This window comes from Dama dama, chromosome 33 (genome assembly GCF_033118175.1).
Source record: "Dama dama isolate Ldn47 chromosome 33, ASM3311817v1, whole genome shotgun sequence".
In the NCBI taxonomy this organism is placed as follows: Eukaryota; Metazoa; Chordata; class Mammalia; order Artiodactyla; family Cervidae; genus Dama; species Dama dama.
The window spans coordinates 59768156-59793660 of record NC_083713.1 but is presented as its reverse complement, the minus strand read 5'-3'; the positions used below and the strand labels follow the sequence as shown (position 1 = coordinate 59793660).

The 25505-nt window shown below is 34.3% G+C and overlaps 1 protein-coding gene across 4 annotated transcripts in view; it reads left to right on the top strand.

Moving 5' to 3' along the window:
* The window catches only part of SPOPL (speckle type BTB/POZ protein like), a 51112-nt gene extending 30377 nt beyond the window's left edge, over positions 1 to 20735 (top strand). For 2 of the 4 annotated variants that reach the window (XM_061135602.1, XM_061135601.1), the window contains 9 exons: positions 125 to 246; positions 521 to 672; positions 2584 to 2711; positions 7834 to 8011; positions 8092 to 8147; positions 9765 to 9887; positions 12920 to 13062; positions 13152 to 13205; positions 16493 to 20735. In XM_061135602.1, the coding sequence (XP_060991585.1) occupies positions 125 to 246; positions 521 to 672; positions 2584 to 2711; positions 7834 to 8011; positions 8092 to 8147; positions 9765 to 9887; positions 12920 to 13062; positions 13152 to 13205; positions 16493 to 16637 (1101 nt within the window). In that variant the 3' untranslated portion in view covers positions 16638 to 20735. Of the gene's footprint in view, positions 1 to 124; positions 247 to 520; positions 673 to 2583; positions 2712 to 4363; positions 4461 to 7833; positions 8012 to 8091; positions 8148 to 9764; positions 9888 to 12919; positions 13063 to 13151; positions 13206 to 16492 lie in introns of those variants that run through there. The other 2 variants (XM_061135604.1, XM_061135603.1) reach the window with 2 other exon arrangements.
* The last annotated feature ends 4770 nt before the right edge of the window (positions 20736 to 25505 follow it).

The window sequence follows — 25505 nt, the reverse complement described above, 5'->3', positions numbered from 1 at the left end:
ATATTATGAAGCACTTTAGCATTGTTATTAGAAGTGTTAGGAGATGAGTCATAGGATGTTCAACATGTGACAAGTCAAGAATATAAAAGTCATCATTGTAAAAGTCCTTTTCTGAATGTTCCAGGTTAAAGTAGTAAAATTTTCCTACATGTGGACCATTAATAACTTCAGTTTTTGTCGAGAAGAAATGGGTGAAGTGTTAAAAAGTTCAACATTCTCATCTAGCCCCAGTGACAAAATGAAATGGTAAGATTTTTGGTTTTTTCAGATATTTGTTTTTGATGTAATCATTAGCACTTTATAGTTTCATTGTTACTGTTTCCAAATGGACATTTGTCAGATTTTATATTTGATTTATAATAAGTTCCTAGTAGTATAGAGAATTGTAAAGAACTGTGAGAATATTGACAGGAGATCTGTTGTATTATTTAGATTATTTAACAGATGATTTCAGTATTGCGTCTCTCTTGAATGTTTAAACTATTATCTTCCTCCATGTGAGCCTGTTGTTTTATTTTAGGTGCCTGAGAGTAAATCCAAAGGGATTAGATGATGAAAGTAAAGACTACTTGTCCTTATATTTGCTTTTAGTCAGCTGTCCAAAAAGTGAAGTTCGAGCAAAATTCAAATTTTCCCTTCTGAATGCTAAAAGGGAAGAAACAAAAGCAATGGGTAAGTGATTTCCAAACTGACTGGAAGACATCTTTATGTAACTGTGTACATGTACTGTGACTTTTGCACTTTTACCTAGAAAAACAGGATTTTTTTCCCTAAAGTTATTTTCTCCTTAACCAAAAACATTTCATTTTGGCTGGTAATCTTAAATGCCAGGGTAAAGTTACAGTTGTTTCACTAAGTCTTCATAAGACATGTAAAATTAGTTTTAAATCACATTAAAATTTAAATTTTTCATGTACTAAAATGACATGCATTTTTCACTTGTAATAATAGCTGCTATTAGGGCAAGGTACCTGGTTCAGTGCCTGGCATATATAATAGGTGTTCAGAAAGCATTTCTTTTTCTTCCTTGCCATTTTTGCCAGATAATCAAATCTAAAGAACAATGTGAAAGATGTTTCAGTGCCCTGATATTTTGTCACTGTAATTTTTTTGAGCAGTGGACTAAACAGTGACTGAAAGGAAACGGTTTTTCTTAGTCTTAGAACCTGTTAAATTCAGTTCAAGCCTCTGAATTATAGCTGGCTGAAAATGTAGCCTGGCACCTCATAGTAAAAGATCATTGTAGAAAACGTACAATGTGTATAACAGGAAAATATATTGTACATTAAATTTTAAGGGATTGCCAGAAGTGATTAACAAAATCAAGTAACATCATTACAAAAAAACTCTCCAAAACACATTTTAAGTAATATATCTCCTTGCTGAAGTAATACATAGTTTCACATGTATTTTCATAATTCTGACATGTAAGATAAAATAATGTCTTAGTTCAGGCTGCTGTAGCAAAGTAGCATAGACTGGGTGGCCTATAAGCAGCAGACATTTATTTCTTATAAATCTAGAGGCCAAGAATCTAAGATCAGATTTCTAGCATGGTCAGATTCTAGTGAAGACTCTACTTACAGATCTGACAACTTTGCATTATGAATTCACATGGTGGAAAGGACTAGGGAGCTTGTGGAGTCTCTTATAAGAGCACTAGTCCCTTTCATGAGGATCTCTACCCTCACAGTCTCATCTAATCCCAGTCATTGGCCACTTAATACCATCACACTATGGGTAGGGTTTCAACATAAAACTTTCAATGGTATACACTTAGCCCATAAAATGGAGTATCTCAATTAGATATATTACTGATTTTCTACCTTCAACTTGTATAGCAATAGTGAATGCTTTCTATAAAGGACCTTGTTTATTTCATAGTATATAGTTATTAACCAGTATATATAAGGCATAAGAAACATTTACTTTAGACATTTATTAAATATTTTACTGATCACACTAAAACCATCTTGTGGACCTTGATGAAAATTGTTCTTAGGGGTGATGGGTTTATGTTTAAAGACCTAAGAAATGATAGGGGACTTTTTTTTAGCTTTTTTATCCAGTTAAAGGATTTTTCTCTAGTTCCATAAAACTTACATCAGTGGGATGATTATCCCAGGAAAGCTTATAGAATGCCCTGGTGATTTAGAGCATCCTTTTTTTAAAGAAAGAAGCAAGGAATTAATATTTCTAATCTGGTTCTGATATTAGATAGTGAATACTATACCTTTGCCAATGTGTTTTGATCCTACTTTATTATTAAAGGACTTAGATTGTTTGAAAGATCTCTTACTTCTCCTTGGGATTTGATCTGGCTTTTCTTCTACTTAGATATCTAGGAATCTGAAAGTGAGCTCATTGATAATAGCCAGAATTTGTGAGAGTGCTGTGAAATGATCTGGTTCTATCTAGTGTAATTCTTACTGACATTTTACTAATGAAAACACATATCTATAATTTTTATGATGGATGTATTAGTCAAGTTCTATTTTTACACATTCATTTAATTGTTATTATTAGCAGAATATTTCTTGAATACTTGTTTTTTTTTAAAACTTATATTGTGTTTTCCACCAGAAAGCCAAAGAGCATATCGATTTGTACAAGGGAAGGACTGGGGTTTTAAAAAATTCATTCGAAGAGATTTTTTGCTTGATGAAGCTAATGGTCTTTTACCAGATGACAAGCTTACATTATTTTGTGAGGTGGGTACATTTTTTTATTCAAGGAACTCAGTGTTTGGTTATAGTTAGTAGTAAAGCAAAAATATACACTATAGCAATATTGATTGCACTTTTTAAATTAACTAACTGGTATAACTGGTAAGGTTTTATATAACTATTCTAACAGTAAAAGCTGACAAGTTCTTAGAAATCAGTATAGTAGTCAGCCTGCAAAAATTCCTATCGTTAGCTATAAATTGTTTATACAGTTATATTGTCACATACTTTCCTCATACAAAGACTCTGGATGTGTATGACTTTATATGAAAATTTCTAAATATCTTCTTCATTCTGAATAATTCTAAATGGTCAGCATTTTTTGTCATATTCAGATTGGTGATATTAAATATAGTGGCTTATCAGTTTGAATCCATACTTGCATGGTAGTGAAAGTGCCTGAGAAAAGATTGGGAAGCTTTTTGTTCATTTATTCAAACAGATGTTAGCATTGTAAATAATGGCATCTCAAAATTTTTAATCTACACTTTTGTTGACAAATGTATGATATAATCATATGCATGAAATGCCATCTTTTGAAAGTTGCTAGCATTGCCCCTTCCAATAATTTACACTTATGATTTGTCTTAATTTGAGGCTTGAACTAGCTTCTGTCATTGTTATTACATACTTTATCTATATGAATTGTTGAAATGATAGGGTAACCTCAACATTAAATATATTTCAGTAGGTTATTGTAGACAGATGAGTGTCTTAAAAAGCACAATAACTTACTTAACTGCTACTGAATTAGCTTGACGCTTCTTATAGAAAATGTGTAAAATTTCTTGGCAGGATTACAAACTAATTATATGTCATTATGCTGTGTCAGAAGAATAATTGAAATATGGCCCCAGAGACTACATAGTGCAAATAGAATGCATCTTATTTTCACTTAAACAAGTTAAATGAACTATAAGATGAATTTGTTATGAATACTATTATTTGGTTGATAATGCACATAGCACAAGTATCTTGAGCAGAGCTTATCATTAAATAATTTGATAAAAATATACACTAAAGCATTTGTTGCCAATAGAGAGATATTCTAAGTAGTATTCTAAATAATTATAGGGTGTGTTATTTAAGCATTCTTAATATAGAATCTTTGTAGAATTTTAGTAGTTATCTTAAATTTCAACATATTAATTTCTTTTAAATCACATAATCGTAGAATTAAAGGACATTAAAGGCTATGTAATCCAATTAAGGAAAAAAAAAATCTACCTACTGCAGCTAAAAGTCTTTGTGAATTTTAAGAAAATGTTTCTGTTTTTAGAATTGAAATATTGTTTACTAAAGTATGCTTCCCTAAGTATATTTTATTGGAACCTAGACAACTAAAAAATTCAGAATGAAGGCTGAAACTAAGATTTATTTTGATACATGTTTTTGAAGTATATTTTTTATCCACATGCTAAATTTTACATGCTAGTCACCTCCTAAAAATAGAACCCACCAGTGACAAACATTTTAAGTTGATCACCTTTAGTGTTAGATACTATAATACATACCTTTACTGATACAGACATTCATACCTTGGGCACTGTATTTAACATAGGTGGGCTTTAAACAAACTCTCCCCATGCCCTCCACCGTTTCTTCCATACCTCTCATTGATGCCCTTCCTTCTACAGCATCTCCAGCACTGCTTGCAGAAGAGGAGGAAGCATTGCACTGCACTACCTAAAGAACTGCCTCCTCCCCCTCCCCTGCAAGTGGTGCTGTAGACAGGTAAGGCAGTTTGGTGCTACCCTTTTGTGCAAGACATAAGTAATCTTGCAAGTCCTATGAATCAAGTAGCCAGAGCTAGAAATTTCTGTCAGTGTAAACAGTTCTTTCTGCCTCTTCTTTTCCAAAGTGATGCAGAAAACAGGAATTGAAGAATAAGTAGGAAAAATATAAAATTGGTTAGATTAACTTATCTTTTGGAATCCAACAGATTTTAAATAGTCTCAATCTATAGACCCATGCTAGTCTGTGGTAAACAGAAGACTCTATATACAGATAGATAATATAGGTAATGAATTTTTCATAAAATTAAATTAATTCATTTAGAACTTTTTTTTTCCTGCTATTTTTCTGTTACTAAGTTATCCTTTCTGTTTTAATATACTTTTGGTAATGGATGGGAGTTGGGTTTTATTCTCTAAAAATGACAAGATAGAAAATTGACAACCATATTTCTATCACCCAGTTTCTAAAAAAGGATACCTATATTTAAAAGCCAGGAAGTCTGAGACCCACTATTCAGGAAAATGATATGAAATTGGACTACTTAGAAGTTTCTCATTTTGGAGCCAGTGTGAGGGACGGTTCAATAGTTGATTAGAGCATCAAGATTTGTAGTACTGTGCACCTTTGTAAATTCCTAGCTAGTCTTTACAATTTGTTTAGACAATTGAGAGAGTTTTAAAAATAGGAACCAGTAGTCACCTTAATGCCACACTAGGGGAGACCCAGATTTCTAGGACAGTCATAGCTGATTAGAGCCTGCACGTGTTCATCTTTAGTCTGAATTATATCCTCAGAGTTGAGCCAAAAGCAAATTTGAAAAAGAGCCGTCAAATGGGTTTGAGGTATTACTTTGCAGCATTTGTCAGTTTTGAGTATTGTGCGTTTGTCATTTTATTTTGAAAGAACCAACCACTTCAGAAAAGAATCAGCCTTTCTTCTGAATTTTTTTTTACTCTCAAGTTCCATTCATAAGAATGTTCATTATCTATATTTGAATATGTACTAGAAAAAGCTAAAATTTTACCAATTTCTTGATTATAGGTATCAGAAAAAATAATCATCATAACTCATTGCATAATAGTTTAAATTAGATCATTAATTTCTGCTCTCTAGTCCCTTGAATACTCTTCAGAGTGTATGAAATGTTAATTCTATCTTACTTAAAATTTGTGGCTGCTGTGATAATTATATGTAGATGTGTATGCCAGTAATAAAAATTCTTCTGAATTATGATTGTATATAGTCAAATATAACATCAACATCTATGAAATATCTTTTTTTTTAATCTTTTTTCCTACTATCACCTGATTTTTGTGAAACTTTCACATTAAATATATTGAGTTAGGATAATTAAACAATAAATAGAACTTAAGAAATCCTTTCCTAAATTTGAATATGATCACATTCTTATGACTGCACTACTCCACTATGTACTTTATGCAAGTAATTGAACTGTTAATTCACTCCAGCTTTTGCTCACTACAAGTTACAAGAACAGTGCTGATATGAACAAGTAAATAGTGCCTTTGTGACCTTTGACTAAACCCTGAATAGTGATACCAGTATTTTTTATTTAAGTATCATTAAGTTATAATGTATGATATAACAGCAATCAGGTAAAAATTACTGAAGATTTTCCCCCTGCCAGTTTTGTAATTTGTAAAATTTTAGAAACAATTTGAATAATTAAAAGTTAATGGAATTTTTATTGGAGGACTTATTTATGTGTATAATGCCTTAGCTCCTATATTTGAGAAAACTTCTTACAAGATTGTTGCAATAAATCCCTTCAGAGCCATAATTGCATTAAAGTGTTAATACTACTACCTTAAAAAAAAAATCCAGAGAAATACTGTATAGTGCAAAGAATGCTAAAAAAGGGAATCTGGGAATGTAGGTCTAGTCTTCCTCTGATACTGACTAGCAATGGATTTAGGACACTTTAGTTATCTTCTCTGGATCTCACTTTTTCAAATTTTTTAATAAAATAAGGTGATTGGATTAGATGATTTTTATGGCATGTGATTTCAAAAAGATTAATAAAATCAGGGAAACAAAAAGGTTAGTGAGAATATCCTCAGAAAATAAAGATTTTCTTTAGAAGTGTCTGTTCATTTGTATGAAATAGATGTTATTACATCTAGGTGAGTAAGGACTAATGAGACTTAATATTCTCAAGCATTTTATATTAGACTTATTATTATACTTAGCATGTTAGTAATTTGGTCCATTTTATCCATTTCCAGTGTACAATTTCTACATAGTTTATTTGTCCATGTACATACCTACTTTCAATTAAAGAAAACCTTATGAAATACAGCTTTAAATTAACAGTCATCTATTGCTGCAAAACAACCACAAAACTTAGCAGCTAAAAATGTAGGTAACCACAGCAGCATTTTTTGTGAAAGATGGTTCATTTGCTCTGAAGCATTTGCTTTACTAGTTGAGGTAGTATTTTCTTCCACTTCTTAAATATGAAATTTCTAGTAATATTAATAGTGTATTCCTTTTCTTAAAGTTTGTGCCAAACTTAGTGGTGTTTTAAGATTTCATTCAAAATATAGTCATCTTTAATGAGAAATAATTTAATCCATATTATGTTGGGCTCCATGTAAAAGCAATGTTTTAATCATACCTACTTTTATTTATTGATTATTTCATAGGTAAATTAAAGGTCTTCAAATCGAACTAAGTTATATTATTCTTACGGTTTTTTTAGTGAAAGATTTCCATGAACATTAAAATTACATTGTTTTGTGAGAATTCTTATACTTTAAAATCTAAATCAATATTGCTAAATATTTAAATCAGTGTTATTAGCATTGAAACATGTAGGGACAACACTTAAAATGCTGCCCAAATTGCATATTATAGTCTGTAGTTTTAAACAACATTTTAAAATATTCTGAAATGTCATAAGTGTTATGCTGTGTTTATTGTGTTTGATAAACTTTAAATGTTGATAGTTCTGTAATGTGAGGAAATAAAAAAGAAAATTACAAATTTTTTCTCCTCACAAAAGTATTTTCTCCTGTTTGAATTTGGAATAATATTATGACCATTTTTTGTTGTTGAGAAATAGTTTTTGTGATTACTTTAATAATTGAGCATTCTCAGGAGTCAGTAAGCCATTTTTTTACGTAAAATGTCACTTAAAATTATCTAATTCATTTCAATTTTTTTACTGTATCGTTTCTCTGCTTTAATATGTGGCTTTAAATTCAGTTCCCAGATGTTAGCATTTTTGATAAGGAGCACATTGAATTTTCTGCATGATTTTAATGATAAATTTAGGTTGAAACTTAGTAGCTTACTGCTGATATTAATTTATGAAAGTATTTTTTCTTGCTGTCCCTTTTTTTATTAGGTGAGTGTGGTCCAAGATTCAGTAAATATATCAGGACATACTAATACAAATACGCTAAAGGTGCCTGAATGCCGACTAGCAGAAGATTTAGGTAATCTCTGGGAAAACACAAGATTTACAGATTGCAGTTTTTTTGTGAGAGGACAAGAATTTAAAGCTCATAAATCTGTTCTTGCAGGTACTTTCTACTTTTGAGTAATATATTACATTTCTTTCATAAAGTTTTGCATTAAATAATGATGCTTAATCTTGTTACAGCTCGATCCCCAGTTTTTAATGCCATGTTTGAACATGAAATGGAAGAAAGCAAAAAGGTAAACCTTGTTTAAAGGGCTCACATCTAATTTGTATACATGTAGAATATTGGAATGTGTATTTTAAAAGTAACAGTGCATGTTCTTATTGTTATGATTTTAGAACGAAATAAGAGGATGGGGTGAAATGGGTTCTATAGTAGGAAAATAGATGTAGCTTAATGTGGACTAGGCATTCCAAATAACAGCTATTGCTATCGTGAGGTGTCACAATAGGAAAATAAGTGGATAGTTGATATCAAAATGATAGCTATCTGAAAGGACTGTTCTGATCCATACCTATTTGAGAGTTCTTCAGTTAAGGTGTATATTCCTTCTTTCTAGACTTTTGAGTTGATTTTGGAATTTGTTTTCTAGAACAGAAACAATTCCTACATTCTTTTTACCACTATAATAAGAATATTGTGTATTATATTTAATAAAGGACATAGGTGATAGGGAAGTCGCTCAGTCGTATCCGACTCTGTGCGACCCCATGGACTAATGTAGCCCACCAGGCTCCTCCGTCCATGGGATTCTCCAGGCAAGAATACTGGAGTGTGTTGCCATTTCCTTCTCCAGGGGATCTTCCCGACCTTGGGATTGAACCCGGGTCTCCACATTGCAGGCAGACACTTTAACCTCTGAGCCACCAGGGAAGCCCAATAAAGGACATAAATTATGTTTATTATTAGTCTACTTGAACTGTAATACTACCCATTTGGTTTTCCCAGATATTTCTCTTTCATCTGCCATTTTGAAATGTAGTCAGACTAAAGACCAGAGATTGATTTTTGCTGATTGTCTTACATGTGAGCCTTATTGCTCCAACTTACTGCAACTCATAAGTTTATTTACGTGGCTCAGCTTTCTCCTCCCTGCAGAACTAGAGGCTGCAATAAAATAGCTGCTTTCTTTCCTTTGATTGTTGGTCTGGCCCGGTAGTATGATCAGTCTTCTTTCTGGTCAATGATGTCAAATGTTATTGTCATCAAAAGGTCAGAAATGTTTGGTATTGTTTTATATATATATATATATATATAGTGTTAGATATTTAACTTCATTGATCTCAGGAGAGAAACCGAATGCAAAGATTTAGGAGTTAAAAAGCAACCAAGTCGTCTTTGGACTTGAGTATGTCCCAAGCAGAGAGATGATGTACCAGAAGATAATATCACGTGCCGTTTTTGTAGGAGATTTCTGAGGTTGTGAACTCTGATACGTTCTCAAATACGTGACGTTCCCTTTACTTAAAGTTGGGACTAAGAACCATTTTAGGGTCTTAGGCGTGGTATTACAACCTAATTCTTTTAAACAAAAAAAGTTAATAGCCATCTTCCTCTAAGATAGTGGTCAGAAACTGAATATTAAGTTTGGCCTTACAGATTTGTTTTTATTTGTATTTGACTTTTTAACTGAGAAACTGGGGTTTCTATTTCTACATGGTAGTGCTTGACTTGGTATACTTCTTCTTAGACCTGCCTGCTTAACTTTTAAAATACGCTTTAATGAATATTTGAGTTGTACATTGCTTAAGTGCAGATTTGGGGCTTTTAAAACTATTGTCAGTTTTGCTCTGGTTCATTGTCTATGTGGGGTTTTTTTGAAATACAACATTTTTTATGTTTTCAATACCAGAATCGAGTGGAAATAAATGATGTAGACCCTGAGGTTTTTAAAGAAATGATGAGATTCATTTACACAGGGAAAGCACCAAACCTTGACAAAATGGCTGACAACTTGTTGGCAGCTGCAGACAAAGTAAGTAATTAGGTCTTAAAGAGCTGAAAAATGTCCTCAAACTTGACATATCTAGAAAGCTATCATCAAATGAGAACCCGCTATAACTTGAAGTATTGAATTAATTTATACTATTCATGAATGCCTCTTGAGAGTATTATGAAATAACACAGTGGGATAACATGGAAATGAAAAAATTTTAAATCAATAAGACATAAAAACACCTTGAGCTAATTTAGAGTATATGGAACAAATGGAATGTTAACGTCAGACTCAGTAGTTTTGAGTGTATCTTTACTCTGTTTTATGAGAACACACACACAATAGTGTGTATAACTTATTGCAATTTTGAGATAGTCTTAAGATACAGTGCATGATATTCATCTATAAAAAAGGAAGAAAATATTGTGTATTTTTTCTAATTTAATCCTGTATTCATAAGATTTATTTTTTGATACAAGGATATAGAGAAAAAAATCTTATTTTGTAATGTTCTTTTACAGTGCTTATTTCTTGAAGATAGGGAAACAGTGTAAAAGTGGCAGGAAATTTCAAAGTCAGTAGTTCTCAATCCTGAAAATGCTAAAACCCATTGGGAGCTTTCTCCAAAAGTACTAATATCCATGCTACTTCTGTCCATGTATATGTCTGTATGTGTATACATGAATACATATTTATAGTGATAATTATACTCATTTTGAAAAATGTTACCATTGGGAGAAACTGGGACAAATGTATATGGAGTCTTATTTCTTACAACTTATTCAAATCTGACTGTCTCAGAATTTAAATGTAGAAATGCCATTATAATGGAACGAAAAATACAAAACACGTAGACATGAGTCTGACAAAAGATGTTCAAGACCTGTATGCTGAATATTATAATATACTGTTAACAGAAATTCAGGTACACCTCAGTAAATGGAGAGAAAGTTTTATTAATGGACTAGAAATTTTAACATTGTTAAAATTTCACTTCTCTTTTGATTAGTAGAACCAGCATGTCAGTCTCAAAATCCTAGCTTGCCTTTGCAGGGATGAAGAGTACAAATGGACAAGCTGTTTTAAAAATGTACATGCAAATGCAGGGACCTAGAATAATCAGATAACTTTGAAAAAGATTATTAATGAAACGGAGAACTCATAAAGCTTTAGTATTTGACACCGTTGTATTGGTGACAAGATAGACAAATAACTCATTGAAGCAGAATAGACAATACAGAAATAGACTGTCACATGTATGACTATATAATTTTTGATGAACGTGCAAGGATAGTTGATTGGAGAAACAATAGTCTTTTCAGTAAATGGTGCTGTAGGAATTGGTAGTCTGTACCAAAAAGATGAACTGTGGTTGAACTCTTGAAAAAACCAAACTGTGTGTGTGTGTACTTCACATCATATACAAAAAGTAACACAGAATAGATTATAAACCTAAAAAAATCTTAAATTTCTAAAAAAAAATATAGGAGAACGTTTTCATAGCCTTACACTAGGCAAAGACTTCTTGGCTATGACACCAAAAATACATAAAAGGAAAAATGATAAATTGGGCTTCAATGAAATTTAAAACTTCTTCAGAAGACACAGGTGAATAAAAAGACTAGCCACAGACTGGAAGAACATATTTGCAAAGCATAACTGATGAACAGCTTTTATCCAGAATATATATGATAAAGGACTTTCATATTCAGACTATATAAAGAACTCTCAAAACAATTAAAAGTAAACAAAGTTATTTCTAAAAATAAAAATATTTGAATAGACACTTCTTAAAATAATGTCCATTCAGTATATCAAAAGATGCTCTACCTCGTTAGGGTAGTGTAAGTTAAAACCACCGTGAGATACTTCTATGGCTGTTACAACAGCTAAATTATTAAAACCATACCAAGTCTGGTCAAGGACGTGGACTCTCATGTACTGCTTATGAGAGTGTAAAATGATACAACCACTTTGAAAGACCGTTTGGCAATTTTTTTAAAGTTTTACACTTAACCATATTATCCAGTGCATTTATTTATAGGTTTATACTCGAGAAAAGACAGCATATGCCCATTTAATGACTTATATGAATGTTTATAGCAGCTTTATTTGTAACGGCTAAAAACTGGAAACACCCAAATGTTCATCAACAGACAATGGGATACCATTGAGCAATAAAAAGCATAGAACTACTGATACACAGACAATAGCATGTGTGAATCTTAAAATAATTATAATGACTGGAAGCCAGATAAAAACAAGTGCAAATTGTATGATTTCTTTTATAGAAGACTTCAGAAAATGTGAATTCTAGCAGTAGAAAACATATCAGAGGTCTTGCCTGGGGTGGGGTGAGAAAGGAGGATTACAAAGAGATACAAGGAAACTTTGGGGATAATGACTGTGTTCACTCTTGATTTAATGATGATTATGTGGCTGTATGAACAATATGTGCATTTTCTTGTATGTCAATTATACCTCACTAAAGCTGCCAAATATGTTCTCTTCACATGTATGTCAAATACAAGTTATGGTTATGAGTATTAATCTTTATAATTTTTCTTCAGGATTAAGTAGTGACAATATGCAGTGTCCTGACTGGTGTTTAAAATAGTAGAAAAGAGAAATATACTCATTAAGAGTATTGAGTAATAAGGGTATTTTTTTGTTTGTTTTTTGAGTTCTAAGAGGTTTTTAAAGTATAAACCTCTGTTTTAAAAATACACTATACCTTACATGTGTGCTCAGTCACTCAGTCATATCCCTTTGGACTTCAACACTCCAGGCTGCTCTGTCCACAGGTTTCTCCAGTCAAGAATATTGGAGTGGGTTGACAGTTCATCCTGTATCTTGAACTTAGATAGAAATTTCTTAAGAAAAATTAGTCTTTGTCTTGAATGCAGTAACTCATACTTTCTTTATATTTAAAATAACTTAAAAGACTTTTAAAGTACCCTCAGTTCGATGTGTAATGTGCTTTAACTTCATTTTCTAAGTTATAAATACCATGTATTTAGAACTCGGTAGTTTGAATAAATGTTTACTGTTGTGTTTTCCTTTCTGGATAGTATGCACTGGAACGGCTGAAGGTCATGTGTGAAGAAGCTTTGTGCAGTGGCCTCTCAGTAGAGAATGTTGCTGACACCCTTGTCCTTGCAGATTTGCACAGTGCGGAGCAATTGAAAGCACAAGCCATAGACTTTATTAACAGGTAAGCTGTGCTTGCATCTCAGTGGACACGACACCTTCAGCAGCTTTCCACCTGGCTTTTTCTTAAGTGTGTTTAAATCTTCAATGCAGGTGCAGTGTACTTCGACAGCTTGGGTGTAAAGATGGGAAAAACTGGAACAGCAAGTAAGACGACATCAGTTTCTGACTTAAAGTTGATCTGCATACATGAAATTAAGTGTTTGTTGCATAGCCTTTTGTTCATCTACAATAAGTATGAATCCAGATATTAGTGACGTGAAGCAAACTGCCAATTTAAAAAAATAATAATTTAACCACGTAGTGGATTCTTGAGGCTATGCTCCCTTGTAGATCAGCTTATAATGTGAACTGGGATGGACATATATGTTCGTATTGGCATGTAGCTCAGTCCAGGTATTTCAGTGACTACTAGAGACCCTATGCCTGCCCCTTCAGGAAGCATTTCTAAAAATGTGGGAAATATTTATTTTATCCTATGAGGAAATGTACCCTCCAGATTAGCCTGGAAAGTCTTGACATTTGAATGCCACTGCTTCTTAAGGCAGCCAGGTACTTTGCATCACATTCTGCATTAGGTTAATTACCTAGCCTTCCAGAAATGGTAGCAATTTGATTTTTCCCCTGGTAAAACTCTAGGGGGCAGGGCAGTCGTGACATCTTTGTAAGCCTGAGTCTTCAGAATGACATAACCATGAGAATTTATTATTCCCTTTTTTTTCCCCTTTCTTCACTCATTTTTAGAGTGACTTTTTTACTCTTTGCAGTTACTCAAAATCAAAAGGAGAGTCAGTAGGTTGAAGAATTTGCATCTGCTTTTGATTAGTTTTTGCCTATAAACCGTTAAACTCTGTTCTTGGAAATTATCAAAAATTGATGTAAGAAAAAGAGATTGTGTCAAAGACAAGAAAATGAATGTTTGACTTACGATTCCCTTGCTTCCATCTGTTTTGATAGATTTGAAGTTGGTTAACTGAATTCTTAATAGTTCGTGAATTCTGTTTTCTGAAGGTAAAAATGAGTGAATAATATTAAAATACTAGCTAGTCTATATATTGGTCAGTGTGTGATAGATAATACATTATCATGGTATGTGTTCCTAGAAAAAAAATAGAATGATAATTTTGTGATGCTTCGTACTTTGCCACATTCAATCTCTGATTTTAGTCTGTTAAAATATTTTACAGTGTCAAAAAATATAAGCTTATTCTCTATCCCATGTAGAAACTATAGTGTATGTTGAGACTGTCAATAGATACTTACTGAATTAAATCAATGAAAATATCAGGTATATTAATAATCTGTGTGATTCTAAACAACGAGTTGAAATTGTAAACGTGGAAGTACACTAGTAATTTGATGTCAGGCACATTTTTAATTGTTACTAGCTAGTGTTTTGTTCAGCAGACATGTACCTAGCATCAGTTGTGTGTCAAGCACTATGCTAGGGTGCCGCATATAAAAACAAGTATGAGGAAAAATCCTTGTTCTTAAGAAATTTATCTAATGACAGAAACACATCCATGCATGTTTCATTATAATATGGTAAGTAATGTCATAAAGAAGGGTATGTGCAGGACACAAGGCTGGAGGTTTAGATGTAGAGATGACTGAGCTTTGTCTTAAAATCTGAATAAGAATAAGCAGAACTGAGGAGGAAATAAAAGGCATTGCAGACAGAAAGCATCGCTTGAATCCAAGTATAGATGCATGAAGCAGTAGTTGATCATTGATTTGACAGATATTTATGAACACAACATATGTTTTTCGTGCCTTCATGGAGTTTATGGTTTAACAGGAAATAAATAGAAACTAAACAAAGTAGTTGAAATAAAGTGTAATAGTGGGTAAGGCAGAGAGCACACCCATGTGAGCGCGTAGCAAAGAGACCTGACCCACGTGTCAGAGAAAGTCCTGTTGAAGAATTGTTGTGTAAAGACCTGAAGTATTAGTAGGAGTTACCCTGGTGATACAGGTGTGCAACGGTTTGAAGATAAGAAAGAACAGTATGGGGACGAGGAGCATGAGAAGCTAGAGAAAAAAGGCAAAGATCAGATCATGGAAGGCCATCTAAATGACATTAGGGCTTTTAGACATTATTCAAAGAAGATGGGCATACAGTAAAAGATTTTAACCTGGAGTAGGATGTGATCAGGTGTGTGTTTTAGCAGTCTCTCCACGTGCTTGAGCGTGGGGCGGTTGAGGTGGTAGTGGTAATTAAGGAGCATGGTTATGTATAGGTAGGCCAGTTAGAAAGGTATTGAAGTAGTCCAGGCAAGAGATGAAGGTAAAAACTGAACTTGATTAGTGATGGTGGGGCTAGAGGGAATAAAAGGATGTAATATTTTGAATGGGCAGCCTATAACATTTGGGTGTTATTTGGATGGTAGGTAGGTACAAAGCAGGGAAGACAGGAAACAAGCAAGGATAACTGGATTTGTTGCTGGAGTAATTGTGTTAACGCAGCATGGTGTACGTCCTTTAACAATAAACAGTTCAGTATTGTTGTTGTTGTTGTTAATATTATACAAAGTGCCAAAGCATGGAATGGGAGGTAGAAAGCTGGGGGAAGAACTCGGAAACTGTGTTTCTCATCTCTCTTTCTGAAGAACCTGTGTACTGGCATTGGAGAACAGCAGAAGACCTTTTTAAGGTGTTTATTGCTGAGGTAGCATGGAAGCTGGTTTGAGAAGAGCATGATAGGAGAGTAATAGAGAAATTAGGAGACTCTTACAATAGTTCAAGCATGCGATGTTGTTGGCCTTCCTTAACTAGGGATTCAGGATACCTTTGGGCATTCAAATAGGGCTTTAATGATTGATTGGAAAGGATGGTATCTAGGGTGACTCCCAGGTTTCTGACTTGAATCACTGGGTGATGGTGGAAGCATGAGCTGATTGGAAATGAAAGAGGAAGAATTTAGGGATCAAGAGAGACATGCTGAGTTCTTATCCTCAGTCTGAAATTTATGGCTTTCAAGGCACATCCAAGTAAAGAGAACAGGCGGTTGGGGACAGACCTTGTGGGGAGGTCTAGAACTTAGCAAATCACAATGATAGTTAAAATTGTGAAAGTGGCTGAGATAAGATGAAAGAAGAGTAGAGGGCAAAACTTGGAACTCTAGAGGAAACCTGTGTGTAAGAGCCAGAGAAAGGAACTCCTGAAAGACTGTAGAAATGGCAACAGTGGGAGAGAGCTCTGCAGACCAGTGTCACACACTTCAGGAGAGTAGAGTTTGCAGAAAAATTGGACAGTTTCAGTTACAACAGAAAATACCAATAAGGTAAAGATGATATTTTAATGAATTCAAGTGGTGTGAATACATAGGGGAGACAGAATTTTGAAATCTGTAAATTAAAAAAAAAAAAATGACAGTGCAACAATGCATTTTGAAAAGTACTCCTTAGTTAACATCTCTTACTTTTACTTTTCAGCCAAGCAGCGGACATAATGGAAACATCCGGGTGGAAGTCCATGATTCAGTCTCACCCACATTTGGTAGCAGAAGCCTTCCGAGCACTAGCATCTGCACAGTGTCCACAGTTTGGTATTCCACGAAAACGGCTAAAACAGTCTTGAAACCTTCCATGAACTGTAGAAAAATGGAATTGACTTTTACTCCTCCAGGTCCAGAAGGATTCTAATACACAAACCATAAGCAAGAGTTGTTTCTGTTGTCTTGTCCACAGAACAGAAGCTGAAAAAGCATATTGCTTGCATTTCAGGTGGATAATTTATGGTTTATTCTTCAGCTTTAAATTAGACTGATTATACTCTAATTCACTTCAAGGCCTTAAATTATCTTCAGTGACTTCTCTTGTTCATGTAATACTTTAATTTTTTTATTGTGCCTTGTCATTGAGACCAAGGCTATGCAGGATTGCACTAGCTCCATAATGCAGTAATATTGATAACTGAAGATAGTAAGTTTCAAAAGGATCTTCCATTAGTTTGAGAAAGGCAGATGAATTTTGTAGGGTTTGTCCTGTACTAAAAGTTTAAAACTAGGTTTTCCTTTAAAAAAGCACTTGTGTTGGAGATGACTGGTAATGTTTCTAGTCTAAGTTCTATAAATACAGGAGAACCTGCTTACCTTCAAGGTAAGTTATGGCAATACACTGCTTCAGTTCTAATTTATTTTTCATTTCAGGGGGCAAATATGCAATGAGTTGGCCCAAATTTTTAGTGAAATTTGTGATGTTTGTATGTTAACTGTCCAACAAACTAAGAGAAGCATAACAAACCTTTATTTGTGTTTCTTTGTGAGTTTATCCAAGTTTACAATGATTGAGAACTGATTGAGGTTAAGATTTCAATAAGAAAAAAGCATGTTTAATGCTGAATTAATTTTTTTTTTAATTTATAGTGACCTACATTTACATGAAGAATTCTATATGTTAAAAGTAAGGATGACCAAATGTAAATTTAATGACTGGGCCAATTAAGGAAGATATATATGCACTTTTAATGTGTAACTTTTATATGCTAAATGGTACTCTTTTTTTTTTTTCTTTTGAGGGAATTGATGTGATATAATTAATTGTCTTAACTTTTGAAAGAATTTTTTAAGAAAGATGGAGGCAACTGGGATGTTTGTGATAACAGATTAAGAAAGGTATTCCCAATTATAGTTACATTGGTTTGACTTTCAGATATTCATTATTGAATTTACTACTGTTTTATCACACTTTGGAGAAGGCACCTGAGCAGTAAATGAATCCTAGTCGACTCTCCTTCTAAAAACAATGAACTGTTTATTATTCGAAGACCAAAGGAGAGGACCCCCAGAAATGTGTCAGGCTACACTCTGAAACCTTCCTTCCTCCCTAGGTTTCTCCTGTCTGTCTCAGTTACTGTACCAACGTTGTGGATGATAATTGAAATAATGCGTAATGTGAACAGGATAAACTGTTTATAAACTGCTTTTCACAGGCCAGTTCTTTATTATAAATGAATTTTAGCTTTAAAACACATACACATCTTCAGTTTGTTCACAGCAGAGGTCTGTTCTAGTGCGTTGTCATGGCGAAGCAGGAGCGATCAGTGTCACGTGCTGCATCGGATTTCCTCTAACAGTGGTAGTATGCTTCTTAGGCAGGATTTGTGTTTGACCACAAGGGGAAAAAGTGTGTCACTGGAAAAAAGAATGCTTATATCTATATATTTACCTATGTAACTATTCTCCAGATTAAAATTTGCATAATTTGTTTATTTAGTTTTTGAAGTTAGGGCAAAAGGAAAAAAAAATGAAGCTAAAGTTTTAAAATAGATATTATTTTTGTTATCTATTAGGTATTTACTGAATCCTAATATACCAAGAATGATTCATATTTACATTGAACAAACACTGTCAAATAATCATTTGTTATCCACATCAGACTGAAGTTTGAAAAGATGGTATTTTCAGATATCTTCATTTCTTCTTTTGTAGTTTGAGTCTTTGTTGTATTAACTTAAATTTAATATTGAAAGACTACCGTGGGATAGAAGAAGGATTCTTATGTATGAATGGACTCTGTCCTATGGAAGAGTATTATAGGGAGCAGAAATTCACTTCTTAACTAAACCGTAAGATTGAGCCTTTAAATTTACAGTGTGCAGCTTAAAAAACACACACATACATATACACTTTAAGGATTTGAGATTTTGCCAGGGTCTTAGAAGAAAAAAATTCCCCTCTTAGGCCCTAGAATTTTGCTGTCATATATTAAAAAAAAATACTGGTGTATCCATTTATATCAAATGCACACAGATGCATTATGAATTAATTCACTGCTTGAATCTACATTTCTAACCATAGTGACTTCAGTGGTAGCATCTATAATGTACATTTCAGCTTACCCTTACTTTAGTGTTTATTGCAAATCCTGAAGGGTTTTATTATAAAGATTTTTTTTTTTTAGTTTGGTAACACATTTTGTACCAAAAATGTCAAACACTGTGCTGTAAGGATATCCACGTCTGTAGAAATGTCCACTTTTCAGATAATATAATGCCTACCATTATGTTAACAGAATCACATGGTAGTTGATTTATTTTTTTTATTTATTATGTATATTTTTGGTATTGTGGGTTCTTGAGGCAATGTAAAACTGTTAATGTATTCTGAAGTGAGTGTTCTAATAGCTTTTTTTTTTGAACTATACACATGATTTTCAGTAGACACAGATTTCGTCCAAAGCAGTGTTGCCTTTTGAACTAAAGCCTGCTCCTGTTTCCCTTTTGTCACCTAAACAGCTCTTTCTTAGAAAAGTAGTTACTGGTCTTAAACATTACATATTATAAAAGTAACCGTTGGAGAACTGTTCTTTAGATTGAGATACAGAAACACTATATTTGTGCCTTTTTCATTTTTTAATTTTAGTGTGTATTGATATTTGGAGCACAAATATGAAGGTGCCATCACATATGGCCTGCCATTGTTACCTCCTTGAATACTCATGTGTCATTGTCTTGAAATAGTAATTGGAGATCCTTGCATGTATTATGTGGTCATTAGGCAAGTGTGTGTGCGTGTGTATGTGTGTATATGTATATTTGCTTGGATTTGTGTGTGGTATGTTCAAAAGTGAATTTCTGAAAATAGGACTCAGTTAAATGTTGAAAGTTTAGGTTAGTTGAAATGTATTCCATTTAAATGTGCTTTATTTGGGGGGACAGTTGAGGAAATTATAATTCTCAAAAATGTGACCAATTTACTGCATGATGAAATGTGAAAACAGTGCCTTTTTAGGACATCAGTTTTGAAATTGAGTTTAAAAATATTAATGAAATCTCTTAAAAATTTGTCATGAACATTATTGTTTTATTTTTAAACTAGATTTAAGTTAGAGCTTAAATTGCCAGATGTGTAATTAACAAATTTATTTACCCATTTAAGTTTTGTGCATAAATTCAAAATCTAAACAGAATCTTTGAGTGCTTCCTGGTGTTAACTAAAATAGAACACTAGGGACTTCAGTAAGTTGTTTTAAGTCCAACTCAGCAAGCTTTTCTCAAAGCCAAGTCTACTTGAAGAGGTGAATAATTTTGAGTTGGATGTTCATGCTCTTTAATGGGTAAAATGAAAATATTCAGTGTATTCTTGCAAAACAAGGTGGGTGGGTGGGTTTTAGTGTTTTCAGATTATAAAGACAGCACTTTCAGCACACATAAGAGTATTTTGCAAACCTCTTTTATACAGATTATGAGCTCTACTTTGTTTAAGTGTTAAAATGGAATGATGTAAATTTTAGGTCCAGTTGAACAAATATTGAGTGCCTACCATGCGAGATTTCCTCTTCACTCAGAATGAAATCACCACACCGTGTCTTCTGTTTGCAGTATGTGGACTTTACGTTTGAAAAAGAACTCTTATATTTAAATCTTTTTCTGTTGTTAGAGTTTATCATTGTATACTGTAACCCAGTTAATTTTTGCCTTCAGTTTTTTAGAATGAAGATATAACTTGAGTCCCATTTTTGAAAATAAAAGTCTGCTGAAATTATTTAAAAATTAGTTCTGGGGGGAATTGATTTTCAAGATTCAAATGTATAAAGACACATTGAACTTTTCAGCCTCATTTTTAATCAGCTGATGTCAATGATGAGATACATACTTTTTGTATCTTGTTGCTGAAAATATTTTTTGCATTTCAGCACGTTGAGTTAAAATAAAGTTGTTACTACTTATTCAGAATTATGTGGTTTATTTTGTGTTTATTTGGAAAGTATGAATAATTCTTTTTCAGATTACTGTGATGCTTTACAAGAAGAGCTATGTATTTGATGTGGTAACCTTTAGAATTATGCATAGTAATTGTCTTTTCTACATAGGGAGGCTAGTGTTTGTTTGAAACCTACTAAAGACCTGTTCCTTGATCTGGAGATGTTGCATATATATGTACTAGCTTCCCTAGTGGCTCAGATGGTAAAGAATCTGCCTTCAATGCAGGAGACCAGGTTCAATCCCTGGGTAGGAAAGATGCCCTGGAGAAGGGAATGGCAACCCACTCCAGTATTCTTGCCTGGAGAATTCCATGGGCAGAAGAGCCTGGTGGACTACAGTCCATAGGGTCACAAAGAGTCAGACATGACTGAACAACTTTCACTTTTCACCACCTTTCTGGAATGACTTAATTCTCATATTATGTAATTTAATGTAGCACTTAAATATTCCTTTTCCCTGGCCCTCCTACCCCTTTTTAATAGCAGCTAATTATTTGCTACTGTCAAAAAGAGCAACTTTCGGACACCATATTACTGGAACAACTTGATAACAGCAAAATAATTAGTGCTTAAAAGTTATGGCCAAGAACTTCCTTAGCTATCCAGTGGTTAAGACTCTGCCTTCCAATCCAGGGGGCATGGCTTTTATCCCCGGTGAGGAAACTAGGATCCCATATGCCACAAAATGTGGCCAAAAGTTAACATACATAAACAAATACATGGCCAAAGTGACAGAAATGTACAGTTCAAAGTCTGTATACTCAACACAAACACACACACTGGATTATCCTTAAAAGAATAAAAGGGTTGAAACACTTAAGTATTACCTATACAGCTACAGTAAGATAGGACAAGTGGTCATACGGTAAACTTTGAACTATATATGACCTTCTCCCTTATTCTATAGCAACTGGCCCCCTTCATACTTTATTTTAGAACACTTGAATGTTGTGTTTTCCTCATTCTATCACCTCATTCGTTTCTAAGAGGAGTGAAGACTGGCATTGGCTTTGATCACTATTTTTAGATAGAAGACATAAGTAGAGACATTTACATTATTGCTGCCTTCTTACATTCTGTGCCGAGGTTTCCATGCATTTGCAGTGGATGGTGGCAAAGGAGCTTGTCATCCCTGTTATGAGTACTTCATTTCCCCTTCTCCCTCCATCTCTTGCCCTCTGCCCTTAATTCCCATTTGTAAAGGATTCAGGTATAGTTCTGTCCAGTCTGTAACATCAGAGCCAAACAATTCCTCTGGTATCTGATCTTACCTCTTGTCCAAATTCAGACCAGGCCTTAATGGGTAAGTGCAAAGAAAAAAATTGTGAGATTTAGGAATAGCAACAGCAGCATGCACACACGCACAAAAGCAACCACTGTCAGGAAGACTGTGAAAATTACCGCCACAGCAGATTTTTAGAATATGTACTTGATAAATTCCCAAAGTATGTGCAGGTCATTTGAAAATTTTTCACGCATAAGAAAAATTGGAAGTGGCATGCAATTGAAAAAGCCTAGGATCCTGGGTTTCCCAGGTGGCTCAGTGGTAAAGAATCTGCCTGCCAATGCAGGAGATGTGGGTTCCATCCCTGGGTTGGGAAAATCCCCTGGTGTAGGAAATGGTAACCTGCTCTGGTATTCTTGCCTGGAGAATTTCAAGGACAGAGGAGCCTGGTGGGCTCCAGTCCATGGGGTCGCAAAGAGTTGGACACTGAGCATGCACACAAGCAACAAAGTGACTCTCTAAAGGACTAGGTAGTAATGTTTTATGCACTGGCCATGCCACTGTAATGTGAAAGCAGCCGTGGACTGTAAACACAAGGTGATTGTTCCATTAGAACTATACAGCAGCTGGCAGTGGGCTGGATTTGACTTCCGTGCTATAGTTTGCTGGTTTCAGAGATTTGAGAAGAGCAGAGGAGTTCTGGAATAGCAGATGTGAAGAAAAACCCTGAGGGCCCACTTGAAACTGGAGCGGCCATGACTTTACAGAGGAGGAGTTTGCATAATTGGTTCAAAAATAATAATTGGAATAGGAGTGATTAATGTTTCTAACAAAAGTAGTGTGAGTGAGCAATAAATTTAAAATTTAAAATGTGTTTCTTAGGCAATACTTTTTAAGTGAAAAAAAATTTTGAACAAGACTTCTTAGCTGTTTAGTAATTCACTTCTAAAGTTAACACAAATTATACAGGGGCAGTGTACTAACATAGTACCCAAATTATAGGAAATGCTGAAAAGTGATCAGAAGTAATTCAAGCATAGGAAGTTGAGGCTTAAAAGGATTGGCCCTGAGTATTAAACTGTTAGAAGGAAGTCTGACCAACTGTAACATTGTTTACAAATATGGTGTACTGCAGTCCATGGGGTCTACTGAGGAACTGAACTGAACTGAACTGAACTTACAAATATAAACATTAAAGTTAACCCACAACTCTACAAAGGGTCCTACTTCCCTTCCCTCACTGAACCCTGCCTGGGTCACAAATATAAAATGTAAAACATGAAGGTGATCACCTATTGTATATAAACAGGAAACTAGATGAGAGGAACAAGGAGCCAGAATTGGGAAATAAAAGTGAAAAATTCTTCCATAAATTGAGAATTTAAAATGTTTTCTCGCACATTTTTAAACTTTGAGTCATAAACATTTAAGCATTTTTTTCATTTATTTATATTAGTTATATTGCTTCAGCAATACGTGAACCATGAACTTCCAGATGTTCAAGCTGGTTTTAGAAAAGGCAGAGGAACCAGATATCAAATTGCCAACATCTGCTGATCATCGAAAAAAAGAGTTCCAGAAAAACATCTATTTCTGCTTTATTGACTACGCCAAAGCCTTTGACTGTGTGGATCACAATAAACTGTGGAAAATTCCGAAAGAGATGGGAATACCAGACCACCTGACCTGCCTCTTGAGAAACCTGTATGCAGGTCAGGAAGCAACAGTTAGAACTGGACATGGAACAACAGACTGGTTCCAAATAGAAAAAGGCTGTATATTGTCACCCTGCTTATTTAACATATGCAGAGTACATCATGAGAAACGGTGGGCTGGATGAAACAAGCTGGAATCAAGATTGCCGGGAGAAATATTAATAAGCTCAGATATGCAGATGACACCACCCTTATGGCAGAAAGTGAAGAACTAAAGAGTCTCTTGATGAAAGTGAAAGAGGAGAGTGAAAAAGTTGGCTTAAAGCTCGGCATTTAGAAAACTAAGATCATGGCATCTGGTCCCGTCTCTTCATGGGAAATAGATGGGGAGAGAGTGGAAACAGTGTCAGACTTTATTTTTGCGGGGCTCCAAAATCACTGCAGATGGTGATTTCAGCCAGGAAATTAAAAGACACTTACTCCTTAGAAGGAAAGTTATGACCAACCTAGACAGCATATTAAAAAGGAGAGACATTACTTTGCTAACAAAGGTCCGTCTGGTCAAGGCTATGGTTTTCCAATTGGTCATGTATGGATGTGAGAGTTGGACTGTGAGAAAAGCTGAGTGCCGAAAAATTGATGCTTTTGAACTGTGGTGTTGGAGAAGACTCTTGAGAGCCCCTTGGACTCTAAGGAGATCCAACAAGTCCATCCTAAAGGAGATCAGTCCTGGGTGTTCATTGGAGGGACTAACATTGAAGCTGAAACTCCAATACTTTGGCCACATCATGCGAAGAGTTGACTCATTGGAAAAGACCCTGATGCTGGGAGGGGTTGGGGGCAGGAGGAGAAGGGGACGACAGAGGATGAGATGGCTGGATGGCATCACCGACTCGATGGGCATGAGTTTGAGTAAACTCCGGGAGTTGGTGATGGACAGGGAGGCCTGCCTGGCATGCTGCAATTCATGGGGTCGCAAAGAGTCGGACACGACTGAGCGACTGAACTGAACTGAAGCATTTTTTTTTTCATTTATTTATATTAGTTACCCATGGCTGATTCATATCAATGTATTTTTTAAAAATAATTAAGCTATCCACTGGTAGCATTTAATATGTATTCTCAAAAGCACAAAATACTGTGTGTGTGGCAAAGTCAGGGGAAAGAGCCAAGTAGGTAACGAAAAAGGATGAAAGCAAAGATAACATCACAAAGATCTAGAAGTAGTATGACAAAACGTATCTACTATCAGAAAAACCTATTCAGTGATTATCTCATTTGTGGTGTGTAATAAACATCTCTGTTCTTATGGAGTTTAATAAAATCAACAATAAAATACGAGCCTGTGAATAGAAGAGCAGTGGGTATTGTGTAGTACATCTCAACAATAGTTACGCTAGCCAGGCAGAGAGGAGAGAATTTTTATAAGGGAGTAAGTATGGAGGCTCAGGGGTGAGAGGAGATGGTGATTTGACTGAAATTCAGTAGAGATGAAAAGCAGTGCTTTCTGTTCATGTGTAGTCCCTCTGTGTGCAGGTCTTTTTTTGAAGGGAGTAAGAGTGAATACAAGTGAGAATTCTGAATGAGTACATAGGACTGCAGTCAGCAAAGGCCTTTTAAGCTCTTACTGGCCAAATTGACAATCAAGGGGGAAAATGGAAACAATTATAAAATAATTACCTCCACAAAAGTCTTGGAACTATTAATAGGTTGACTTTATATGGAAATTCTTTGAACTTTCTAGAAAGTTCATGATAATTCCCATGATATGTGCATTGAAGTAAACACTGAAAGATAAATTCAGCAATACTTTTATTAATCAAACTAGTGTAATATGAAACCAGAAATCCTTACAAAACTG